We start from the raw sequence: 26,179 nt of genomic DNA, 5'->3' as shown, positions 1-26,179 counted from the left end.
TGATTCCAAATAAAGTTCAGTCATTCAGCAACAACACCTACTTAGTTACAAAAAATGGGTTTGTTCATTACATCTACTGGGGCCCTACAAACTGAAGTTGGCCGTAGACACAAGCAGCAAAACCCAAGAGAACTTCTGGTTTTCTTGCCAAAAATGCTTCTGACCTTCTGCTGCAGTTCATCAGTTTTTTCCTCCAATGCCTCTTGAAGTTTTGAGAGCTGATTTTCTTTCTCTGAAATACTTCCCTTCAGCGCCACAATTGTCTCCTGACGTTGTCCAAGAGATTCATGAGCACATCTCAACTCCTCCTGCATCTCCGAGTTCTTTGGACACAATTAAAGTATGTTTAACACCTGAACACCTCTTCCAAATTCCAAGACAGAAATCTACTAAATCTGTTCCCCTACAGGAATAGGACTACTTTTATTACCTTGCTAATTGTCTCCTGCAGAGTTTCTCTTAGCTGGTCTCTCTCATCCTGGAGATTTTCCAGTTGCATTTTAAAATCTTCATCATCTCCTCTTTTCGTCTGGGTGCCGACTTCCTGCGAGTCATGTGGTTTTGGAATAGCATCTGTTCTTTCTATTTTTTCAGATTCTTCTTGATATTCACTGGCCTTTGCTCCCTCCATTTCATGCAATTTCCTTTGTGCCTGGCTCAGCTCTTCTCTCAGAAGGAGTAACTCTTGCTCCGTAGATTGTGCTTGAACCTGTGGTATCTATTTTGTAAGAGATTCAAGTAAACATATTCAGGAAGCAGCTGTAGGAAAAACTTACCTGACACCTTTGACAGGTGGACCATTGTACAACAGACAGCAACACTACTTTAGAGAGATTTGTAATTTTTCAGAATATTAAAATTGGACCAACCACCATATTCAATTTAAGTTTCTTGAAATAATAGACACGTAAAAACAAAACTTGAAGCAAAAACTTCTGAAAGACAGTACCAAAAGCAGAATTCCACTGTCATAGTTTAAGCCTGGAGCGGGGAAAATCAGCAACAAAAAAGCCCAACAATAAACCTCTCCTGTCTCAAAACTCGAGACCTTATCTCAATTTTAAGGCTCAGCATTATATAATGCTAGGTAGGTCCAGAAAATAATTTACTTGACATTTGTCCAGTGCCCCTTCAATACTGCAATAAATGCTCATACATTACTTTTCTTTTGAAGTTCACATTTTATATGCTCATGTATGCATACCTACACGCAGAGGTACAACCAGCACATGCAGTTCTAGAAAGTGTTGATTGCGATGTCCCTTTCACTGCCAGGAAAAAGTCAGTTCTACATATAGTTAAATAAAGCACAATTACCCTTTCCAGATGAGCAACTTGTAGCTTCTACTTACTTGATTCTAAGAACCACATCCATGTGCAGACAGATGCAGAAAATCACCATCCTGTATCAAGTCAGTATTTTACTTACAGAAAAGCACCCGTCACATTCTGGTACCAGATGTTCATATATATATATATATATATATATATATATATATATATATATATGAATATGGGGTGTTATATCTCAAGTAAACAATAAATCCGGTGTTTAATGGTCTGCAGTCAAGTACGCAACTTTTCTGCAGTGTCCTTTGCCAATTATTTCACTCAAGCATAAGTTTAAACAAGCAAGCTTCCCATTTCAGCTTTAGCATAATTACCGAAGTTGTTTCCCCAGACTCTTCTTTTTGCAAAAGCAGACTGTCCAGCTTCTCCTGCAATGAACGGTTCTCTTGGGTAAGGAAATTGATTTGCTCCTTTTGCACCTGAAGCTGATCACTTTGTTGAGAGCTATTACTTTCTGATCTCTCCTCAGCAAGCTGATCTCTCTCTGATGTGATGATTCTAATTTCTTCAGTCATTTCTGAGATCTATTTAAAAATATGTAGAGACAGTGTTTTCATCCATTCAAAACAAAATTGAAGGCCCAGTTGTGTTTGATTCACTCTCCTACAGTCTTCTTAACATCAAAATAATATAACCAAAGTAGTAAATCTTCCAAGACAAACCTGTTGTTCACAAAATGTGAAAAGCACCAAGGATTCAAAACCCAGCTAAATTCATGCTGTCTACACGGTGCCTTTGAAAAAAGCTGGAATACATGTTCAGGTACTGATCATTATATTAAACATACACACATATCATAAAATCACATTCATTCCACATCTGGACCAATCCAGCGGGTTACAAGGCTGAGACAGGTTGAGGATGTCATAGCTAAATATCGGTAAAGAAACCTTAGGACAAAATCCTTTGCCCATATTCATGATTGTTTGCCAACCATAAAAATGATGCGCTGAGAATGAAAACTTCAATGGGATTTATGTTGAGCAAGAATTTGACACATCAGTGACAAAACGTCAGAATACAAATACAGTGACGAAACACCAAAGCTCCTCACCTTGTTTGTTAGGCTGTCCGTCAAAATCTCTGACTGCCTCTGAACCTTCAACAAACGTTCTTCCCTTTCTTTACACGTCTGTACCATTTGCTGTAGCTCATCTTTCTCCTTGTTAAGTAAAGTGATTCTCTCAAGCTGCTGACACACTTGCTCATTCATTGCCCTTTCAGTTTGTTCCTTTTCTGCCAGGAGGTTGCCATACTCGGCTGAGACACGAGTCAGGTTTTCAGTGACTTCAGTGAGCTGGAAAGAACAAATCCAAACCCAGATTAGTATTTATAATCACCTTCTTCACGGGCAAAAATGATTTGACACTTTGGAGAAAAACACAACCAGTAACATTCTAAGTTCCTAAATTTTCTTGTCCCACCAATGAGGTTTGGATTGAAGACTGTTCTTGGATCATCACTCAGAAGCACTGCCTGTACACATGGGTTGTTGTAGATGGATTGCTTCAAGGAGACATCCCCAATGGTTTCCCATTCTACTAAGTCAAAAACGATATAACAATTTTTCTTCAAGCCAATCAGATGTCAGCACTTCTGCCTCAGCGGTAGGCAAAAGTAAACGTGGAAAAGCATGCAAGACATCCTAAAGCCATAAAAATGCCTCAGTTGCTGTATCCACAGCAGACAGGAGACATTACGATATGCTACAATGAAGCCTACAATCCACACTGGCTTCAGGCACAAAAACAAAAAGTGGAGAACAAATTCATAATAGTGAAATAAAGTAAAGAATGAGCTTAGCTGTCTTAAAGCTGCTCAAGGATCTTCAGAATTACATAGCTACATTCCATTACAGGACTGTAAAAAACTTCCAGACTGGGCAAATGCACAGAACTCAAAAGTGCATTGTTGATTCCAAATAAAGTTCAGTCATTCAGCAACAACACCTACTTAGTTACAAAAAATGGGTTTGTTCATTACATCTACTGGGGCCCTACAAACTGAAGTTGGCTGTAGACACAAGCAGCAAAACCCAAGAGAACTTCTGGTTTTCTTGCCAAAAATGCTTCTGACCTTCTGCTGCAGTTCATCAGTTTTTTCCTCCAATGCCTCTTGAAGTTTTGAGAGCTGATTTTCTTTCTCTGAAATACTTCCCTTCAGCGCCACAATTGTCTTCTGACGTTGTCCAAGAGATTCATGAGCACATCTCAACTCCTCCTGCATCTCCGAGTTCTTTGGACACAATTAAAGTATGTTTAACACCTGAACACCTCTTCCAAATTCCAAGACAGAAATCTACTAAATCTGTTCCCCTACAGGAATAGGACTACTTTTATTACCTTGCTAATTGTCTCCTGCAGAGTTTCTCTTAGCTGGTCTCTCTCATCCTGGAGATTTCCCAGTTGCATTTTAAAATCTTCATCATCTCCTCTTTTCGTCTGGGTGCCGACTTCCTGCGAGTCATGTGGTTTTGGAATAGCATCTGTTCTTTCTATTTTTTCAGATTCTTCTTGATATTCACTGGCCTTTGCTCCCTCCATTTCATGCAATTTCCTTTGTGCCTGGCTCAGCTCTTCTCTCAGAAGGAGTAACTCTTGCTCCGTAGATTGTGCTTGAACCTGTGGTATCTATTTTGTAAGAGATTCAAGTAAACATATTCAGGAAGCAGCTGTAGGAAAAACTTACCTGACACCTTTGACAGGTGGACCATTGTACAACAGACAGCAACACTACTTTAGAGAGATTTGTAATTTTTCAGAATATTAAAATTGGACCAACCACCATATTCAATTTAAGTTTCTTGAAATAATAGACACGTAAAAACAAAACTTGAAGCAAAAACTTCTGAAAGACAGTACCAAAAGCAGAATTCCACTGTCATAGTTTAAGCCTGGAGCGGGGAAAATCAGCAACAAAAAAGCCCAACAATAAACCTCTCCTGTCTCAAAACTCGAGACCTTATCTCAATTTTAAGGCTCAGCATTATATAATGCTAGGTAGGTCCAGAAAATAATTTACTTGACATTTGTCCAGTGCCCCTTCAATACTGCAATAAATGCTCATACATTACTTTTCTTTTGAAGTTCACATTTTATATGCTCATGTATGCATACCTACACGCAGAGGTACAACCAGCACATGCAGTTCTAGAAAGTGTTGATTGCGATGTCCCTTTCACTGCCAGGAAAAAGTCAGTTCTACATATAGTTAAATAAAGCACAATTACCCTTTCCAGATGAGCAACTTGTAGCTTCTACTTACTTGATTCTAAGAACCACATCCATGTGCAGACAGATGCAGAAAATCACCATCCTGTATCAAGTCAGTATTTTACTTACAGAAAAGCACCCGTCACATTCTGGTACCAGATGTTCATATATATATATATATATATCTATATCTATATATATATATATATATATATATATATGAATATGGGGTGTTATATCTCAAGTAAACAATAAATCCGGTGTTTAATGGTCTGCAGTCAAGTACGCAACTTTTCTGCAGTGTCCTTTGCCAATTATTTCACTCAAGCATAAGTTTAAACAAGCAAGCTTCCCATTTCAGCTTTAGCATAATTACCGAAGTTGTTTCCCCAGACTCTTCTTTTTGCAAAAGCAGACTGTCCAGCTTCTCCTGCAATGAATGGTTCTCTTGGGTAAGGAAATTGATTTGCTCCTTTTGCACCTGAAGCTGATCACTTTGTTGAGAGCTATTACTTTCTGATCTCTCCTCAGCAAGCTGATCTCTCTCTGATGTGATGATTCTAATTTCTTCAGTCATTTCTGAGATCTATTTAAAAATATGTAGAGACAGTGTTTTCATCCATTCAAAACAAAATTGAAGGCCTAGTTGTGTTTGATTCACTCTCCTACAGTGTTCTTAACATCAAAATAATATAACCAAAGTAGTAAATCTTCCAAGACAAACCTGTTGTTCACAAAATGTGAAAAGCACCAAGGATTCAAAACCCAGCTAAATTCATGCTGTCTACGCGGTGCCTTTGAAAAAAGCTGGAATACATGTTCAGGTACTGATCATTATATTAAACATACACACATATCATAAAATCACATTCATTCCACATCTGGACCAATCCAGCGGGTTACAAGGCTGAGACAGGTTGAGGATGTCACGGCTAAATATCGGTAAAGGAACCTTAGGACAAAATCCTTTGCCCATATTCATGATTGTTTGCCAACCATAAAAATGATGCGCTGAGAATGAAAACTTCAATGGGATTTATGTTGAGCAAGAATTTGACACATCAGTGACAAAACGTCAGAATACAAATACAGTGACGAAACACCAAAGCTCCTCACCTTGTTTGTTAGGCTGTCCGTCAAAATCTCTGACTGCCTCTGAACCTTCAACAAACGTTCTTCCCTTTCTTTACACGTCTGTACCATTTGCTGTAGCTCATCTTTCTCCTTGTTAAGTAAAGTGATTCTCTCAAGCTGCTGACACACTTGCTCATTCATTGCCCTTTCAGTTTGTTCCTTTTCTGCCAGGAGGTTGCCATACTCGGCTGAGACACGAGTCAGGTTTTCAGTGACTTCAGTGAGCTGGAAAGAACAAATCCAAACCCGGATTAGTATTTATAATCACCTTCTTCACGGGCAAAAATGATTTGACACTTTGGAGAAAAACACAACCAGTAACATTCTAAGTTCCTAAATTTTCTTGTCCCACCAATGAGGTTTGGATTGAAGACTGTTCTTGGATCATCACTCAGAAGCACTGCCTGTACACATGGGTTGTTGTAGATGGATTGCTTCAAGGAGACATCCCCAATGGTTTCCCATTCTACTAAGTCAAAAACGATATAACAATTTTTCTTCAAGCCAATCAGATGTCAGCACTTCTGCCTCAGCGGTAGGCAAAAGTAAACGTGGAAAAGCATGCAAGACATCCTAAAGCCATAAAAATGCCTCAGTTGCTGTATCCACAGCAGACAGGAGACATTACGATATGCTACAATGAAGCCTACAATCCACACTGGCTTCAGGCACAAAAACAAAAAGTGGAGAACAAATTCATAATAGTGAAATAAAGTAAAGAATGAGCTTAGCTGTCTTAAAGCTGCTCAAGGATCTTCAGAATTACATAGCTACATTCCATTACAGGACTGTAAAAAACTTCCAGACTGGGCAAATGCACAGAACTCAAAAGTGCATTGTTGATTCCAAATAAAGTTCAGTCATTCAGCAACAACACCTACTTAGTTACAAAAAATGGGTTTGTTCATTACATCTACTGGGGCCCTACAAACTGAAGTTGGCTGTAGACACAAGCAGCAAAACCCAAGAGAACTTCTGGTTTTCTTGCCAAAAATGCTTCTGACCTTCTGCTGCAGTTCATCAGTTTTTTCCTCCAATGCCTCTTGAAGTTTTGAGAGCTGATTTTCTTTCTCTGAAATACTTCCCTTCAGCGCCACAATTGTCTCCTGACGTTGTCCAAGAGATTCATGAGCACATCTCAACTCCTCCTGCATCTCCGAGTTCTTTGGACACAATTAAAGTACGTTTAACACCTGAACACCTCTTCCAAATTCCAAGACAGAAATCTACTAAATCTGTTCCCCTACAGGAATAGGACTACTTTTATTACCTTGCTAATTGTCTCCTGCAGAGTTTCTCTTAGCTGGTCTCTCTCATCCTGGAGATTTTCCAGTTGCATTTTAAAATCTTCATCATCTCCTCTTTTCGTCTGGGTGCCGACTTCCTGCGAGTCATGTGGTTTTGGAATAGCATCTGTTCTTTCTATTTTTTCAGATTCTTCTTGATATTCACTGGCCTTTGCGCCCTCCATTTCATGCAATTTCCTTTGTGCCTGGCTCAGCTCTTCTCTCAGAAGGAGTAACTCTTGCTCCGTAGATTGTGCTTGAACCTGTGGTATCTATTTTGTAAGAGATTCAAGCAAACATATTCAGGAAGCAGCTGTAGGAAAAACTTACCTGACACCTTTGACAGGTGGACCACTGTATAACAGACATCAACACTGCTATAAAAATACACACACAGAAGTGCAATCAGCACATCCAAATACAGGAATGTTGGGTGCAGTGTCCCTTTCAGGGCCAGGAAAAATTTGGTTTCAGCTATGTTATAAAAGAGCTGAATCACCCTTTTCAGATGAGCCGTTATTAGTTTTATCGATTTAATTATAGAACATTCCTGTGCAGATCAGTAGAGATCATTACTACCCTGCATCATGTTAATATTCCATGTATATTCATTATCCTACTAGATACTTCTCTATCTTATATAAACAATATGGGTGGCCTACATCTCAAGTAAACCATAATGAACTTGGAATTCAATGAGGTGCAGTCTATTACCCAGAACCCTTTTCTGCTGTGTGTTCTGAAATTACTTCACTGAAGTCTAAGTTTTAATAAGCAAGCTTCCCATTACAGCTTTAATATAATTACCAAAGTTCCTTCCCCAAACTCTTCTTTTTGCAAAAGCAGACTGTCCAGCTTCTCCTGCAATGAACGGTTCTCTTGAGTAAGGAAATTGATTTGTTCCTTTTGCACCTGAAGCTGATCACTTTGTTGAGATCTATTACTTTCTGATCTCTCCTCAGCAAGCTGATCTTTCTCTGATGTGATGATTCTAATTTCTTCAGTCATTTGTGAGATCTATTTAAAAATATGTAAAACAGCGTTTTCATCAATTCAAAATTAAATGCCAAATTTTGTTTGATTCACTCTCCTATGGTATTTTTAACAGTCTTTTGCAATATGTTGGGATCTAAGCTGCCATTGACAATCATTTGCTACACCTCTCATTGGGACTTATAAACATGAAATTATTTATATTTTAAATATAAATCAACCTAATTTCTATACTTAAGTAACCCTCTTGTCCCCTTCCATATCCCATCCAGTGCCACCACTCAAATCCACAACCATTGGGCACATAAGTTAAGCAAAGGTTTATTAGACTGTACATTGAACCCTGAAGCTCTACACAAACATCAGCAGCTGGCAAAGACTTGAATTAAGCAGTCCTGTTTTCTTGCTCACTTGCTACTGAGAGCCTACAGAGTGTTCAAGGACACACAGAAGACACTACAAGCAGATTAACTGCACTTGTTTCAATTATTGCATAAAGTTTTACCCGTATTTGGAGTTCTTTAATGGTTTTCCCTAGTGCCTCTTCAACACTCAGAATCTGAGACTCTTTTTCAGAAATATTTTTTTCTAACTTCTTGATAGTGTTCTGGGATTCCTTCAGAGAATTCTGCGTATTTCTCAAATCTTCATGTGCCAAGATGTTCTTTAGAATACAAGAGAGAAAAATCCACAAAGAAAACACATATATTTTGCAACATTAGTAAGCATTTCTTGATTATAAGCAACCACACAAACTCCTTCTCCTAAATAGCTGAATATAATTTATAAGTCTAAGTCTTTCTCCTAACATGTATGATCTGTTTCTAAAAATGCAAAATCCCTACCATTGAAACAGTGTCCTTTATATCCTCTCTGAGTTGTTCTGTCTCAGCTTGGAGAGATTTCTCTTTTTGTTTCAGGTCATCTCTTTCTTGGGTTAGAGTTTTTATTTCCTCCTGGCATTCTGTAAGCTGCTGCAAGACCGCCTGGATCTCCAAATCTTCAGCCTCCCGTCTCATTTCACTAATCCTTTCTTCCTCTTTTAATTGCTCCATTTCATTTAACTTCTGTTGAGTTCGAATAAGATCTTCTCTTAGCTCAAGAAATTGTTTTTGTTCTGCTGTTTTTTCTTCCAGTTCTTTCACTTTGCTAGAGAGCTTTAGGTTGCAAAGGAAAAGGACAGACACTTTGACTGTAATGCAGAACTCCATTATATATACATGTTCTTTTACGAGCTTAGAAAGGTTATAATTTCTCTTTAAGTCACTGCTTATACTCTTGCCTACAATAAATACGCATTTGATTATGGAAACTTCCTGTGATGGCTCCCTAGCAGCAAAAGTCTTACTAAAACATACACATGAAAATGTAGCATAGCTTAGGAATTATCAAAACCACAGCTGAAATAGGACAGCCAGAGCAGTGCCCAAAGCTTGGTCAAAAATATGCATGTTTAACTTGCTCTCTTTTAAATTTTTTTATTTTTATTTTTCCATTCCAATGGCAAATTTCCATGGTGATTCTTTCTGGTTTGAACAAATTTGTGTTCTAAAAGATCTCCAGTTCCCAATGAGCAAGCTTTGTTTCTATGACTTTATACAGAGTAGGTGAGATAGAAAAAAAACTTTACATAATAAAGACATTACTTGAGAATGGGAAAAGAAGAATTAAAAGGTCAGTTACAGAAGAATCTGGAGCAACACATATTTCTTTGCCTACAAAAAGAGACCACTGAGCTGACTAATCCTTCGATATACTCCTGTCACAGAATAAGTAGTACCCACTCATGCCAGAGGAAGTCAGTGATAATTGTCATTTATACCTTTAAGAGTATTTCTCCAAAACCTTTTTTTTAGTATTATCAATTAATTTCTTAAGTCTCATATATAAAAAGGAGCAAGCTGACACTGACCTCTAATTTCACTTCATCCAAAATTGTTTTAGACTCTTGTGCTTCTTTAGATAGGCATTCTATTTGGAGCTTCATTAGTTCACTGGTTTCTGATACAGCTATATATTTTTGTTCTATTTCTTCATGGAGCTGTTTAAGTGCTACATATTCCTCATTAGACTTCACATATTTCAGTTGTGCATCTGTGAGACTGTCTTTTGATTTTTCAATTTCTTCAGACATATGTTTAAGTCTAATTTCATTATCAGCTACTTCAGAAAGCAGTTTTTCATTTTCCAATTTTAATAAGCGTAACTCCTCACATTTTTCAAGAATCTGCCAACAGAAAAACAATATTAATATATGGTGGTTTCTAAATCACTAATTGTCAGAACTACATAACAAAAACCAGATCCATGTGAAGATACAGGAAATAAAGTACAGGCAAACATACAGCACAATACATTGGGTTTTGCTCTGTTGGTAGGGAACTGTCTAGCAAACAATCCTTAAAGGATAAGGAAGACAAGTCAAGCCCCTTTCCCAAGTCCTGAAATCTCTCTTCTCACTCTAGATGTTCTTCAGTACTTCCTATTTCCTGTGTTTGAGCGAAGACTGGACTCCTAAACTGGATATTTACTTGTATCAATACTTTCATTATATTGATGCCTTGGACTGGCTACCTAGAACAGAGGCTAGACAGAGTTGGAGAATAAAGTATTTATTAAAGGCCTTCAAAGGATACACCTTGGGCACTGCAAAAGCCTGGCAGAGGCTAAACCCAAGATGGAAAACAGTCACAAGTTTTCTCAGACAGATGTAAGTTTGCATATCAGAGGTTAATTGTCCAATTATAGCTTCAAGTAATGAAGTCACGTTCCCCCGGTTTGCTTCTCTTCCTTCCCCAATCTACTTTTGTTTATTCTTTCCAGGGCCTGAGGCAAATGGCGTGACCTTGGTTCCCAGGTCCAGAAGGATTGTTTAGCTTGACCAAAATGTGAAGAAAGCTAACCAGCATTTGATACAGAGTTCAGAGTTATACACTAATGCAGTAAAGGACATGAGCACAGAGATTAAGTTAACATCTAATTACATTTTGCTGATTCGTGGAAATAGACCCTTGGAGGGTTTGGAACTTTGCAAAGCATTAATGACTTTGTAGACTACTTGCCCTGAATAATTTTCACTGCACATACTTTGTAGCAAGTGGTTCTTAGAACAAAGTAAGCTAGAAAGTATCTGCAAAAAGCCCTCTAAAAATTTTCAGCATACTCAGTCTACCCTTACCTGCCAGGATATAAAGAAGTTTCCTAGCAAGTTTTCCAGAATTTGCAAAGTAAATCTCTCAATTCTCAAGCAGAATTTCTGCTAAGACATCTTAACATTTTCTCTTTGCTCAGATAAAAAAAAATCAGTTTTAGAATAGTGTCCAGGATCAAACACCATTCTATCAATACATTCAGTTGTAGTATTTGTCATAGCAAATAAACATGCAAATGTAGAAAATCATGATTAAGTGTAGTAATCAGTGACTAAACATATTAAACTAAACAAACTTACTCCTAGGTACAAATATTAAATATTTAAGAATCAATAATTTAACAAACCTAACTGTAAAATCTCAGGTTGACGCAACAATTTTTGACTTTAGAAACCTCATATCCAACAGACCTTCATTAGTACATAACCAATGAAGTACAATACAAAGCCAAGAAAAAAGGTTATATATTTTCTTTTTACCTCTTTCTTTTGCATCTCAACAGTATTTTGCAGAGATTGAAATTCTGATAGCTCATTTACTTGTTTTTGTAGAAGCGCATTCTCTTTCAAAGCACTTTCTAGTTCTCCTTTTAAGTCAGCTGCCTTTTTCTCCAGTTCCACATGAGAAAGCAAATCTAGAAAATTAAGTTTAGACCAGTAAGTGGGTGCAAGAGAAAAAAAAACATATTTTAAATTAAGCACAAGATTTAAAATGCATTCTGGACGTCGAATCATTATAATTCCAGAAAAGTACATTTTACTGTTGCCCACCGTTAAAAGACTAAGTTCCTAGTCTGGAATTTTCTCAGCGCTCATTAGGTTGATATCCAGTTTACTTTAGATTCTCTCCAACAATCTGCATTAACTTGACTGTGCAAAATGCAAAATATTCCGTAAGCTTCAATTTTCCAGAATGTTCAAGGAAGTGCTCAAGTAGTTACTCCATGCCAGTAATACCAGATACTCTGGTTGTTTTATGCCAACAGAGTCTCCATGTATTGAGGAAGACAAGAGCCTTGCCTATCCTCCCACCACTACAGGGAAAAGGGAGTAGAGATGGAGCAGGGAAAAAGCACCACCTGGAACAGTACCTTTTGGAACTTTACCCTCCATCAGTGAAGTTAGTCTTGTATTTTCTTGAAACAAAGATTGCAGCTCTCTCTGCAAGTCAGCTTGCATTTTTCGGTAACTGGCTTTTCCCGCTTCTATTTGGCTTTGATATAATTGAACATCCTTTTGCATTTTGTTGTGGTTGTTTAGGATGTCATTCTTCAAGAAAACAATACAACAGGCAAGTCACACACAAAATAAAAGTCTATGTACTTTACATTTAAATAATGAATCCGGTACAATTTCTGTGGTCACTCTGACCTTGATAAATATGGGAGAATAATGCCCATCTTAACAACTGCATTCCTGTCAGAGTCCTCTAACAAAACATGCCTTAGAGGTCAGGGCCATAACTGCTGCTACTATTTTGTTTTCACTCCTTCAAAGCTCAAAGTAAGTTCCATCCCACTTCTGAGTCCACATCTCTTACTCTCTTTCATTTTCTGGTAAAATTAGGTCTGAAGTTGTATGTACTAATAACGCCCTTAAGACTGCTTCTTTGCTTGCTGTCTCTCCTCGTAAATCTAAAACTAACCATCCACTCCTGTAGAAAAAGCCTTTACTTTCTTTTTATAATAAAAGTATTACTTGGAGTATTTGGAGAAAGCTAAGGATGAGTGGTCCACCACACTGATGGTCTTCTTCACTAGTCTGAAAACAGACAGGCCCTTAACAGCGTTTTGTACAGCTATAAATGCAGTTCAACAAGTACTTGCCATCTTCTCCTTCAATTCCAAATTTTCACTTCTGAGAAAAGCAGATTCCTTTTTGGCATCCAAGGCTATGGTTTCACTGTCTAAGAGGGATTTATTCAGCTGCTGAATTTCTTCTATTAGTTTATCAGAATCTCCCTGAAAAAGACAACACTCAAAGAAGCACAAGCCTATAGAGCGATAATAAGGCAAATGTGTTCATTTTAACGTGGTTAAAATGTAAATGAAGGCCTAGAAAACTCAATAGCTTTACTCTTCAGAGGAGGAGTAGACTTCCCCAGAGTACTGCTGTATGATATGTAGCAATTAGCATTTTAAGCTTTGTAAAACAAAATTTCCTAAGATCTGTAGGGAAGCAGAAGTTCATCATACCAAGGCTATACCCAAATTTAACCCAACTCAGAAAAAACAAAGTCATCTCTCAACCCAGCAGAAAAATCAAGTTTACCATTGAAAAAGATGTCTCCTTTTTCCCCACTCCTCCTTTTTGCAATTCTTCCACACGATTCTGTAATATTTTTATTTTGTTCTCTTTCTCTTTTAGCTGTTCCAGTTTGGAATTTATTTCTGCCTAAAAGTTGGAGGAAAAAAAAGGGGGGAAAGAAGATTCTAGTGCTGTCTGGTTTTTCAGGTCAGAATTTATCAAAACCTACACAGAAAGCATTCATGGTTTTTAGACATATCCTCCTCATAGCTGGTAAGATTAACCCAAGCACAGTGATGCCTAGCTTGTCCTCAGCATGTATGGTATTTCAAGCTAAACAAACCAAGCATATTTCATACAAGTCTTACTACCTGTTAATTCATAGAGAGGCTCACCTCAAGTTCCTCATTGTACATTTCAGCATTTGAAACTAGATTCTTTAAGTTGGCAATTTCATGCATTAGTTGAATCTGTGGAGCAAATTAAAGCATAATTGCAGAGGATGTTAGAAAGCACCCACACCAGTAGTTTTAGTTGCCAAAAACATGAAAACAAGCCATGTCTATCTTGTGTTTTCTTTTTTATTAGTATATACTCACACATCTACTTAAACAGCTACAAAGCAAGATGCTACATATTCTTTCAAAATGCATACATGAGACGCAACACTCTGTTTTAGCTTCCCAGTGATTAGAATGAATTCAAGTGCAATTTAATCTGCAATAGTTTGACAAGCAAGAGCAACATGATCAAAGCAATTAATGCAGAAATTGTACAGATACAACACTTCAAATTCTAGTCATGTAAAGCAGCTTTTTATGACACATGCAGATATTTATGATTTAATATATTCACTAACAGGAATGAGAAGCCAAAATGGAAGTAAAACAAGCCATGAACACATTCAGTGACATTCTCTGAAAGAAGTCACAAGTAGAAGACCAGATAGGAGCTTTTTCAATTTCTTTCTTTTGGTCTTTTTTAGAAAAGTTCTACAATAAGCACTCACCTACAAGTACTTATGTATAGTCACAAGCAAAGGTAAGAAAATGCAATCCACAAATTTAAGACCAGCTTAAAGCTTTAAAAAAGCACTCTCCTGTGAGTATTCCTATGTAGTTTATCTGTATAACCTGATATATTTCATCTAATGTATTTGGTGAACTATGTGACCTTTCAGTATTGCTATAATTAATCTACTACATGGGTATCAATAAATGCTTACATTTTATGGACTGTCTTCAGACATCTGAAAACAAATCCATTCAAAAAAAACCAATTCTTGCAATGGAAACTACTTTAGACATTACATCTGTTATTAGATACCCAAAAGCTTTGCAGGGAGCACTGTAACTTAGGATTTGTTAAACATTAGCTAAGGAAGACAGTACATTCAGCCTAGCATTGAAGGGGTCTTCTAAAAAGAATACTAAGCTAAATGGTAATGTTATGGAACCATTTTCTTTAAGATCCATAAATCATTGCAGGGAACACAATGCAAATAAGCAGTGACATTGTTATTTTGTAACCTGAAATAGGCAAATGGTTGTAACAAACTTCAACATTAGTGTCATGATCAGAAGATATTATACAGACTAATGGGCACAAGTAATGTCCAGCAAAGGTACTGGGAAAGAAATGGAATAATACATCCATGTCTCAATACCTCAAGTTACTTTTTTAAAAAATTGTTTGCTTCTTTTTGCCATAACTCATTTCACAGTCCAGACTTCAGGCAGGTAGAACCTAATATAAGCAGTAAGTATTTTCCACTACAGAATCAGAGCATAAACATTTGGACAAACAAGGAGCATCTCCAGCAACTACACAAAGCGCTGAACTGAAAGTCAGCATTTCCTATATTCTAAATTACCCAGTAGATAACCTCACATATTTTGTGACTTCCTGGCACAAAATACTGTTTTGATTTTCCTATTGCTACTCTATTATTTTAAAAGAGTTTCATGACTAAGTTAAATAATATGTTAAAAGTTAATGATCATATAGTCCATGGATTACCAAAATGAGCATTAACTATCTATCTTGGAATATAAGACAAGATGCTTTGCCCAAGAAAAATGGGAAATATGGATTAGCAACCATACTTTAACTTCAAAACAGTTCTAAAATGTATTTATACAGCAAAACAACTGCCTCACAGAAGTCTAGAATGAAATTCAGATCACACATTTATAAAAATAACATACATATACATATATATACATAAATACATGTTTAACCAGGCTTCAGTATGCAACTCTCTGAAAACTTGTCTGAATTCTACACTCCAAGTCAATCCAGTTTAAATCCTGGGTTCACTCCTTCTTTTGCTGAATGTAGCTTACAACACCATCTATTTCTGAATCAATATTCAAGGCTATGCACACTGAATAAACTCTAGGAAGCATTTGAGCATAGAGAATTCATATCTCTCTATTTCAATGCACCATACCTCATGATCTTTTTGTGCTTGCTTTTCCAGGGCTTCAAATTCATCTATTTCTGTTTTTTCCTTCAGTTTCTCTTTCATTTCATTTATTTCTGACTTCAACTGCTCATTTTCCAGCACTAAGTTATTGAAGTTAGCTTGCAGGGCATTGACCTCATTTACAGCGATATCCTGAAGAAGTGGAACAAGGAACTTAAGAAGCTGTTGCTGCAACGTCAGCCTTATTTCTAGAAAATCCAGAACAGTCCTACCTTTTCTAGTGCTAATGCTTCACAGAGTTGCACAGATTCTTCAAAGTCTTTCTGGGTCTAGAAAAAGAAACACTCTCAGCAGATCTGTAAGATCTAACAAGTTCAGTATAATATTCCTTGTTGCTTTTCTTTTCATAGCTAGTCCTGTTTAAAGACCAAAGTTGACTGGATCATTTGCCACAAACCCACAGAAGCACAGAACCATACCACACCTTCACAGAGATGTCCAAGAGACTTTCTAACCAGTTTCAATAATTCTGCAGACACAGACTACTGGTGTTCTACAGAAGAATAATGCTGATCTTACTGAGAAGCGTGTTACGCATATGCACAGTACCAGAAAGTCAAAACAGATTATGATGTTACCCAATTCATATTAGGACCAGCAATCCATTCTGCTTCTGAAATTTGATCAGGAGCCAGCAGGCAAGTGCTTTCATACTCAGAATTCTCTAAGGTAGCTGAAAAGAAAGGTATATTAAAAAAAGCACCAGTAGATTTTAAACTAAACATTAAGAATTTTCTGATGAAATAATTTTACCACATTGAAAACAATCATTCAATGGCAAAAAGACAGTACACTGAGTCAGACTTCTGACTCTCATGATTTTCTGTTATTGTAGGGAACACCACTGAAGTCCCTCTACTTATGTTGACCATCATCACAAGTTAATGAAGTAAAAAAAAAACAAAAACAAAACCAAAAACCAAATCCAGAATATATACTTAACTACAGACTAGGAAAAGTTTGAGTATCAAGGAAAGAACCACTCAACAGCAACCTGCAAGATCTAAGGAAAAAAAAGCACCCCACCCCCAAACAGGAAAAAAGCCCAGAAACAATCCATGTACAAGCAAATATGTTTGACAGGAGAGATAATAAGGATATAAGATACAATTCAGCAACAATACTGCTAAATTTTCCACTTGCCTTCAGTTCAATTGCCTTAGAAATTTTCTTTTTCAATTTTCAGTTCACTCCTCTTACGAATCTTGAATTTCTCTGTCTCAATCTGTTCTTTGAGTAATGACTTCCTATTCTTGTTCAGGACTTGGGGATTTTACATACACACCTCTCCATTTTTTGGGAAGAGAACATGGGTTGAAATGGATAGTCTGTGTTAAAGAACACTTTCCCAAAAAATAGGGGATGTGGGTAGGCTGTATGGCAAGTGTTTGTAGACCCTGCCATTTGCCTCACAATTCTCCCCTTTAGTTTTAAGAAATCAAAAGCTCAATATCCAGGGAAGCTGAGGTGGTAGAAGCACTTTTCATTGAAAAGTGTGTACAAGAACACTTGTAGTCTTGTTAATTTGTTTTTTCATTTGTATTATCAAAGGATCAACTTATTCCCTTTGGGAAATGTAATGCAATGCATGCAAAGATATTTATCGAGAATTTCACAGAAAACTAAATAGACCACAGAATGGTCTGGGTTGGAAAGGACCTCAAAGACCATCTGGTTACTTACAGTCCTCCACATCTGGTACTGCTGGCAGAGACAACTTCATTTTTTTTGTTTCAGTTGGCATTGCATTTTCAAAGTCTTCAAAAAAGCTCATGTTTGCCTGGTTTATTTTACCAGGAGCCCAAGTAACTCTTCTTCTTCTTCTCTTGGCCTTTAAGAGTATTTAGAAAAAAAGTGATAAAACAAAACCACTAGGTAGACAGTAAATGTTGCCTCAGGTTAGTTCTGTATCAGAACTTGTATCAGCAGTCAACTAGACAGTATTTTGCAGTTTCCTCAAAATTAGCTGGAAAATAAAAAAGTCCCTGCAGTCTGTTCACCACAAAGCAATACTGAATTGACAGTCAAAAGTTAATTTAAAAGTTAGTCCTTTGAAAAGATGATGAAAAAAGTGAAAATTGCCCATCATTAGTCGTCATTATCAATACAAACCTATGTATTTAATGTTACCTTTTTAAAGCATTTCAGAATTATTAGGTAAGATTTGGAACAGGTGCTTACTTTAACATCCTGTTTTGAGGAAAAGGAAGCAGAAGTCACCAGCATCTCAGTCAAGTTTCGTATTCTATCCTCTTGTACTTTTTGAAGGGAATTTTTTTCTTCCAAGAGCTGGGCCAATTGGTCCTTTTCCATTGCATGAATCTGAGTTTTTGAAGACACCTTCCATAAACAGAATATTAATCAAACTGACATTTTAAGAGCAGAAACCACTCCTATAGAAGATACACAATTACTGATACTTAAAAACAACTACCCACACACCCTCTCAAGTCTGAAAGAGAAAAATTTAGTCTTTAATAATGAAACTAACAATTTAGTCTACAATTTGACTGCAGATTTAGTATTTAAGAGTGCCCAAAACTGCCAGAAAAAATACAGCCTCTGATTTTTCGGGTTAAAAAAAAAAAAAAAAAAAAAAAAAAGCCTTCTTTCAAATATAACTCACTGCCTGCTATCACAGAAGATAGGAAACATACTCCAAGTTCACATTAGAAATTCACTATCATTAAAAATAAGAAATAATTTTTCTAAAAATTTTCTCTAAGAATATTTATAATTTGCAATAAAAAACGTGCATTCTTTGATTTAATGCACTTGTTCAGCATTGTTATTTTCCTATGCTTTATGTTTTATTGTCTGTGGTCTAACAAGACTTGCAAGACTGTTTGTTCCACAGCCCCATTGATTTTTAGAGAAGGAAAAACGTCAGACTACATTGTTTGGTGAGAAGTTACTATTGTTCATTTTCAAAATGCAATTTCCATGTTCACATAACCTAAGTTTTGCCAGTGATATTCATGCAGCTGCAACTTCCTGCAACTCAAACTGAAGTTAGACAACAGTAAGAGAGGAAATAATATGCAGTTGGTATCTTTAAGAGACACTCAGTCACTTCTTACATTAATTATATGAATTGTTTCTTTTGATCAGTTAAAGGATGCTATAAGGCATCCCAAATTTCTATTTCTTAATTATGTTAACCTACTGATTAGGTGTCACCAATTAACAAGTCTGTCAGTTTATCACATTCAGCCTCAGTCTGCACACAGAGATATTGACTATCATTAGTTGCTCAAGACTATTCATCACCAATTTCTATTCTCTCAATAATAATGGCAGATATCACTTTAAAGAGTTCACCTCCCCCTCCAAATTTAACTGCTTTTGGTTTAAAACAGGTAGTCTCCAAATAGCTATCAGTACTAATAATTGATTTATTTTGAGTTTATTACATACTTCCTCCAGCTGCTTTTTCAAATCCAGAATTTCTTTGCGGTATCTCTTCAGGAGGGCATCATCATCAAGTACTTCATTGACTTTTGGTGTATTCTTCATTCCTTTGGCTGTATTGGCAAACTGGAAGAACAGTCTTTCATGGGCAATAGTTGAAGAACAAATATCTAAAGAGACTTACTTTGTCCCATATTTCCCAACAGATTTAAAGGGAGAATTAAAGATTTATCTATCTTTATTAGATAAAGAACAGCATATAATAGGACACAAATATTTGAATTAGCTTATTTTTAATGTATTCTAAGCTTGGAAAAGGTGAAGCTTTCCTTTGCTTGCTTGATAGGAATACCTAAAACATGAAGCATAACATTTAAGAGTGTCCAAGTTATTTTTTATTTAATAAAAGATCATCAAAAGATCATTGAAAAGGGAGACAATCCTACCTAAAGGATGCATAGTGTTCATTAACATTTTAATTCCTGTAGTGCCTAGCATCTTGTGCTAGCAAAGACTTCTGTAATTACATTTGGAAAAGGCAACTGAGGCAAGAGTGGTTATCTCATGCCTGCAAAGTGAGAGAAGGAGCCTTGTTGCAACTTCCAAAAAGCTCTACATAGACAACCTAGCACACGATGACTGGGAAAAGATGCTGTGTACAAAAAATATATCTCAAGTTCTGAGTTTACAGAAACCCCTCAGAAAAGCCAGATCATTAAAGATGCAGAAGATTACATTTTCCACCCCTCAAACCTATCTGCAATGACTAGTGCTGGAGAAGATGTGAGAAGCTTTACCTGAAGAGTGCTGAGTGTCTCATCAAAAGAAACAGGAGTAATTGTACAAATAATAACTGTTTTAGCATTTCCTCCAAGGGAGTTCTGCAGAATTCGAGTCAGCTTGCTGTCTCTGTAATTTATGAATCTAATAAAAAAGAGGAAAAAACAACAAAAATATTCAGATTTCTGCATAAACAGTGAATATATTTTCTAGAGGTAATAGGTTATTTGAAACAGTTACCTACATGACCTCATAAATAAAGGATTTTAATTTCTTAGTTTAGCACTGTCTTGTCTTATAACAGGTATACAAACAGTTGCTTACCCAGAAGGGTCATCACAAAGTTTTTTGATAACTTGACTCAGAATGAACAAGCTCCGATTTATATTGCAGCCTTCTTTCAGTCGAACACCTAGGTACCACACATTTTATTATTATTAATTTTAAAACAATATTAAGATACATTTTCAACATGTCAAGCTTTTGTGCTATGTAACGCTCAGAGGCATTGATTGTCCAAGAGTTAAACCTTGAGTGCCACAATGCACTATTGACCCATCAGCAGGCAGTACCCAATCCTTTATGATAGCCAAAATGCATTGAAATAAAACAGTAATCAAAAATAAACATTTAGAACCTTTACATCATAAGCATTTGGAGCCATAAGAACTACAGTTTTGCTTCCTGTTTAAATTTTGCAAATGCCCATATTTACACATACAACAAACCAGTCTTAGATACAAGCTTCAAGTTAGTCATTCTTTGTAAGAGAGACTATTACTTGTGTCCCTCTCAGATCACTTTTTTCTGATCAAGGCACTTCTGTGCAGCGTCATGCTGTCACTGTTAACAGACAAGCTTCCTCTGAACTAAAGAGTAAGCCATCTATTCACTCTTCACCTTTACACACAAGTTCCTAAAAAGCTTCTTGTGATTTTGTTACTACAGGTGCATCTTCACTGAGTCATCTCCATTCTACTAGTTGAGTGCAGGACTGTTGCTGGGCCAGCAGTTCTAGAAACAGCATACTACTGCTTAATTATTTGCTCTTCACAGCATTTACAGTATTTTTCTGAGTAGATCCAGTCCTACCCAGGGGAAAAAGCCTTATTTATAAACAATGAATAACACAACAGCACATGGTTCAAATAATTTCCCTTCTATCACAGTTTCTCATAAGGGTTAATTAACAGACGTTGTTGCCAGTGGAGCCGCATTTAACACTCACCTTCAGATCCTGTTTGACTAGCTCTTTCACTGCCTGCCAGATCTACCAAATTCTGCAAATTCATTAAATATTTCACAGGTTAGTTCTGAGGCAATTTACTTTAAGTCCTCATAATTCTAAATCTCTACTAAGAATTTAATAAACTAAAGTTGAGCTTCAAAAACAAAAAGCAAGGAGTCTGTCATTACTGGAATTAACGCATAGCTACTAAATACAACCAATACTTTCAAAGATACATAAGTGCATGGAGTAAGTTTGTATGAACTATAATATTCCACCCCAAATAGTGTTTCAAACTTGCAATGCAACCTCTACCCTTGGTCACAAAAAGATAAACACAGTTTCTCAGTACATAAGTGTTAATTACTAAAATTCCAGCTGTAGGAATCCTTCATGGGAAAGAGCCTAGGTGAGATTATCTAGTGTCCTCTCCTAAACTGGCTGTATGAATCTCCTTGCCTATTATTGTGGCGATAAGGGAAAGAAATTAACTACCAGAGGAAAAGCCTCACTCTGAACCTGCTTCAAAGCCAACTAGAACTAAGGAATCCCATAATTATTTGCCTGAGCAAGTAGCCCTCGCTATAGTTGATTTTTGCTTCAGAAGAGTAAAATCCTGTACTAAACCACCAAGCAGAAACAGACCAAGAGGGCCAAAACCCCTCTCCCCTCATCCTTGCTACTTGTGGTTACTCTGAAGTCAGTTGGAACTGAGATGGGGCAGAGGGGGTGGTGTAGGAAGAGCGGATACTCTAAGTTATGGTAAGCACAGAAAGTGGGTGATTAGTTTGTTGAGATACTGCATGAGCAGTGTTTACATTCAGACCCAGAGCTTTTTCACATGAAGCCAGAACAGAAAGCTCTTCCCATAATGCATATGATTAACTCAATGCTATTTCAAATTCTGAGTAAGAGGGCTCATCAGATTTTAGCAGAATCAAACAGTTTCACATTGGTTCCATTCCTGCAGTTGTTTCAGATCATTTTCTGAGAATCAAGAAAAGGCTGTAGAAAAAGCTTCTGAAATCTTAATATTTCCCTAGAGAGGTTCAGTGGTATTCCCCTCAGTTTATGGTATTTCATATACCAGTAATCCACCAAAGAGATGCTAAGTGGGGTTACTTCTGAAAAAACATGAACATTTTGGCCACTGCAGATGTAGGCCACACATTATTTTAACAACAACTAAATTTGAAGATAAGACAGGTCTTAAGGTTACCCATTTTACAAGTTATTTTCAAGTTATTGTCAGTAGTCAGAAATAATTGTAGGGAAGAATTTAGCACATTTAGCAAAATGCAAGAGCACTCTGATATAGTCCCTTATGCTCCTAGAAGGTCATAACAGTCCCCAATCTAGCATGAATAATTCTCATGTAGAATCCCCTCTGGTGGGAACATCTTCTCTAGATAATGCCACAGGAGTCTCCCTCTATACTAAGCTAACAACAAAGAATTCTTGTAAGTAATTATGAAGTATCATTAACGTCTCAAACAAGCAGTAACAGTAAATTGTCTAGTTAACCTGTACTCCAAGAAGTTATTAAATAGATATTTACCAAGTGGGAAACCATGACTGCTCCATCACAGTTTGCATTTGCAGGGTCACTTCGTTCTCTGCTTTCAATGATCTAGAAATGCAATGAAGTGCAATGACATTTTTGTCACTCTGAAAACAATAAAACCACTCCCAGTAGTGAAACCGTTTTTACCATTCTGAAGATGGTGTGAGAACGGCTGCTGTGTTCATTCATTTTTGTTTCTCCATAATGCCGATTTCCTGTCAAAAAACATTATTAGAATACTTCTTGTAATCTGATAAACTGGAGATAAACGGACAAAAATCACAATTCTAAAACTTTCTGAAAAACTTTGGTTTATGAATAGAAGCCCAAAGGGATACCTCATGTTTCTAAAGATACCTGATTAACCAAAACTTTTTTTAAGCTATCAGCTGACATCATCTAAATACTTACTTTCTCCTTTTCTGATCCATTCCATAACTTGTTCTGGGGAAACCACCACTTCTTCCATCAGATCTTCTACATATGTATTCCTCTATAGAATAAACACTGTAATAAATTTTACCGAACTCCAAAACACACTTCAATACATAAAGTTAACATTACCAGCAATTATTATGATATTTATTCAGCAGCCAAATGCCTTTTTAATGCAAACACTAGGGACGGGTAAAGTTTAGACTTTGACCAAAATTGTGGCCTAAGGGCACAACAATCAAACAACAGATTTAGAAAGTTTCCTGAAAACAGAACTGCTGAGTGAAGTATCCTTCTTGACATCTTCTCAGAGAATTTAAGAGTCTATTTCTCAGTAACTCTTACATGGACATAGTCATACAAATGGTAAATTTCCTTTCTTCCTGTGTTCCAAACCCATAATCATTTAAGGCAACCAAAGGAAAAAAACCACCCCAAAACCCAAAACAACAATTTTTATTATTTCCTACAATACTTAATATAAAGAAACTAAAGATGGTGCTAATACAGATTTATTTTTCTATAGTGATCATCTTACTGAATAGTGTCATGATTATTCTATGATCACAGTAGAAGAAAAGTGTATCTACTTGGTAGATTATATGAAGATCATATTACAGCAACTCTGTATATCTGTCACAAACTTGTAACACTTGGAGCTTAAGGTCAGGTTTGTAGAAGTGTTTTTAACTAAACAATTCTTGAGTCTTTACTAAGAAAGTTAAATAAAATACACTATCCTACAAAACTTGAGGGTTAAGTCTACTTTTACAAAGATTTAGAAATGTGAACTAGAAATAGGAAGCCCAAAGTCACTGTTGTTATCCTACTACATTAAGTGTCCTTCTGCTAATGCTGAAGATACAATTACAGAGTTTGTCCCAGAAAAGCTTTTCACTGGATGCTTCTGAAGGCATTTTTTCCCCCAACATCTTTTACTCCAAGTAGATGCAACACTTATATATAACATCCACTTACATTAACATCCTCACGAATTCCCAGAGGTTTCTTTTTCCTATTATCGCAAAGCAAGTCGGTAATCGTTTCGTTGTAGATTTCCATGTAAGAAACCCTTAACAGGAATTCTCTATCTGGAATCTAATGTTGAAAAGGAAAAAAAAAAACAAAAACAAAAACGAACAACAAACAGACTAACTGATGGACATTTTTTAATGCAACTATTTATTAATTGGAGATAAAGGTTTGTATATTGTTCCACAGATTTCTTTCCCTTCATCCTTTCTGTACATTAGCATCTACCAACACAGAATAATTTTTCTTCTATCCCACCTCTTTCCAGCTGCATTAATGGTATACCACTTCTAAGAGGTTATAAAATTAAGATAACTGCCCTACAGAAGCATAACAATAGTTCTCCTACTTAAATGCCATTTCCAAAACCAATTTCCTCCTGCTTAGGCTCTTTCCTTTTTGTATACCTTGTCTTCTCTCTTTGCTTGCTTGGATTTAGTTTGTGGCTGCTGCTTCTTCCCCTGCCTCCTTGGTATAGAATGTTGGGGTGAGGAAAGGCTGCACAATGGACTCAAGGAAAATATTCTTGTCTTCAGTTACTTCTATAAACCCTCTAAGGGTACTCTGCACCTTCTTATAAGAGCAGTGACCATTTCACTTAACTGGTAATAATTACCTGAAGCCCTCAAGGCAGAAGCAAACACTCTGCAAATCATGTTTAGGGAATCACTGTTTTAATGTACACTTTCTCCTTACTTTTATTAATATTGAGCAATTAGCAATTTTTTGTAAGCCTGAAGCAAGTAAATATAGTGCCATATTCTTCCCACTTAAAAAAAAAATTGATTGTTAACTTTTTGGACTTTTAAAATAGCAGAATAAACACAAAGTTTCACATTATCTTATCTACCACATTAACAAGTGAGTGGCTATTTTTATTTGTAATCAGTTTAGCATATGTGGAAGGTTAAGAATCCTCCTCAGTTTTGTTCTGATTTGATTTCAACTAATAGAATCCCATTAGCTCTTTGTTTGAAATACTCATCTTTACCAGGCTAGCAAAGTAACTGCAACATATAATCCAATATAAAATAATTTCCTTCCTAAGCCTCTTGATATTGAAATTAACTTTTATGTAACATCACATATATTACTAGTACTTTCAGTCTCTTCAATTTAGTAGAATTGCTCACCTCACAAATAATTTTGAACACATGTTGAATTGCCTTAGGGATAATGCCCATGGAATCTTCATTCCCCATCATTGTGTAAGTCTTCCCTGAAGCAGTCTGTCCATAAGCAAAAATTGTGCCTAGAAAGATAGGTAAGTTTTACCAACTATCTCTGAAATACATTACAAAAGGGATTTAAATGCAGTTTTAAAAATTACCATTATAGCCTTGCACAGCTGACTGTATAATTGGAACAGCTACACCATCATACAACTGCTGAGTGTTGTCACTCGAGTGAAAGACACGATCTTAAACAAAAGAAAATAAAGCATGTGAATCCACTCTATTGCAAGCCAAAACAAGCCGTCATTCAGTATTGCTGACTTCAAATACAGTAAATTTAAATAATTATTTGTAAGTCAAATATAAATATTGCAGCACCACTAATGCTTTTAAAATTTTGCTTTAAAATAAGTATTAAACACAAAATCAAGAAAGACACAATGCACAGACAGACAAGTAAAAAAAAAAAGCCTAAGAATGATGAACACAGTTAAATGGTCATCCCATTTAATCCTATAAAAGTTTTGGCTAATTGTCCTGGGGTGACTTTATGATGCTTGCATCCCCAGTCGTCTGTTCTGTTGGTGTTGGATATTGAGTTCTGCAGCTTTAAGACTGGTTCCAGGAGTGAAGGGGGGCAGAAAAGGTGCAGAGTTTGTTATCAGAGACTGCATTTGCTCCCCCGCATCCTTC

General features: G+C 36.5%; 1 protein-coding gene across 1 annotated transcript in view; it reads right to left on the bottom strand.

The window, feature by feature from the left end:
- The window catches only part of CENPE (centromere protein E), a 41,089-nt gene that overhangs the window by 13,978 nt on the left and 932 nt on the right, over positions 1-26,179 (bottom strand). The window contains exons 3-32 of the mRNA XM_062493811.1: positions 25,642-25,731; positions 25,445-25,563; positions 24,258-24,377; positions 23,256-23,337; positions 22,992-23,059; positions 22,839-22,910; positions 21,281-21,332; positions 20,377-20,464; positions 20,070-20,196; positions 19,279-19,398; positions 18,043-18,201; positions 17,545-17,692; positions 16,440-16,534; positions 16,074-16,130; positions 15,826-15,993; positions 13,769-13,843; positions 13,398-13,520; positions 12,953-13,087; positions 12,218-12,395; positions 11,607-11,761; positions 9,888-10,202; positions 8,821-9,132; positions 8,481-8,639; positions 7,790-7,999; positions 6,967-7,254; positions 6,701-6,859; positions 5,679-5,921; positions 4,939-5,148; positions 431-718; positions 165-323 (exon numbers count right to left, since the gene is read on the bottom strand). Of these exons, the coding sequence (XP_062349795.1) occupies positions 165-323; positions 431-718; positions 4,939-5,148; positions 5,679-5,921; positions 6,701-6,859; positions 6,967-7,254; positions 7,790-7,999; positions 8,481-8,639; positions 8,821-9,132; positions 9,888-10,202; positions 11,607-11,761; positions 12,218-12,395; positions 12,953-13,087; positions 13,398-13,520; positions 13,769-13,843; positions 15,826-15,993; positions 16,074-16,130; positions 16,440-16,534; positions 17,545-17,692; positions 18,043-18,201; positions 19,279-19,398; positions 20,070-20,196; positions 20,377-20,464; positions 21,281-21,332; positions 22,839-22,910; positions 22,992-23,059; positions 23,256-23,337; positions 24,258-24,377; positions 25,445-25,563; positions 25,642-25,731 (4,574 nt within the window). The remainder of the gene's footprint in view (positions 1-164; positions 324-430; positions 719-4,938; positions 5,149-5,678; positions 5,922-6,700; positions 6,860-6,966; positions 7,255-7,789; positions 8,000-8,480; positions 8,640-8,820; positions 9,133-9,887; positions 10,203-11,606; positions 11,762-12,217; positions 12,396-12,952; positions 13,088-13,397; positions 13,521-13,768; positions 13,844-15,825; positions 15,994-16,073; positions 16,131-16,439; positions 16,535-17,544; positions 17,693-18,042; positions 18,202-19,278; positions 19,399-20,069; positions 20,197-20,376; positions 20,465-21,280; positions 21,333-22,838; positions 22,911-22,991; positions 23,060-23,255; positions 23,338-24,257; positions 24,378-25,444; positions 25,564-25,641; positions 25,732-26,179) is intronic.

Source organism: Cinclus cinclus, chromosome 5 (genome assembly GCF_963662255.1).
Source record: "Cinclus cinclus chromosome 5, bCinCin1.1, whole genome shotgun sequence".
Classification (NCBI taxonomy): domain Eukaryota; kingdom Metazoa; phylum Chordata; class Aves; order Passeriformes; family Cinclidae; genus Cinclus; species Cinclus cinclus.
This window is presented reverse-complemented; position numbering and strand designations above follow the sequence as displayed.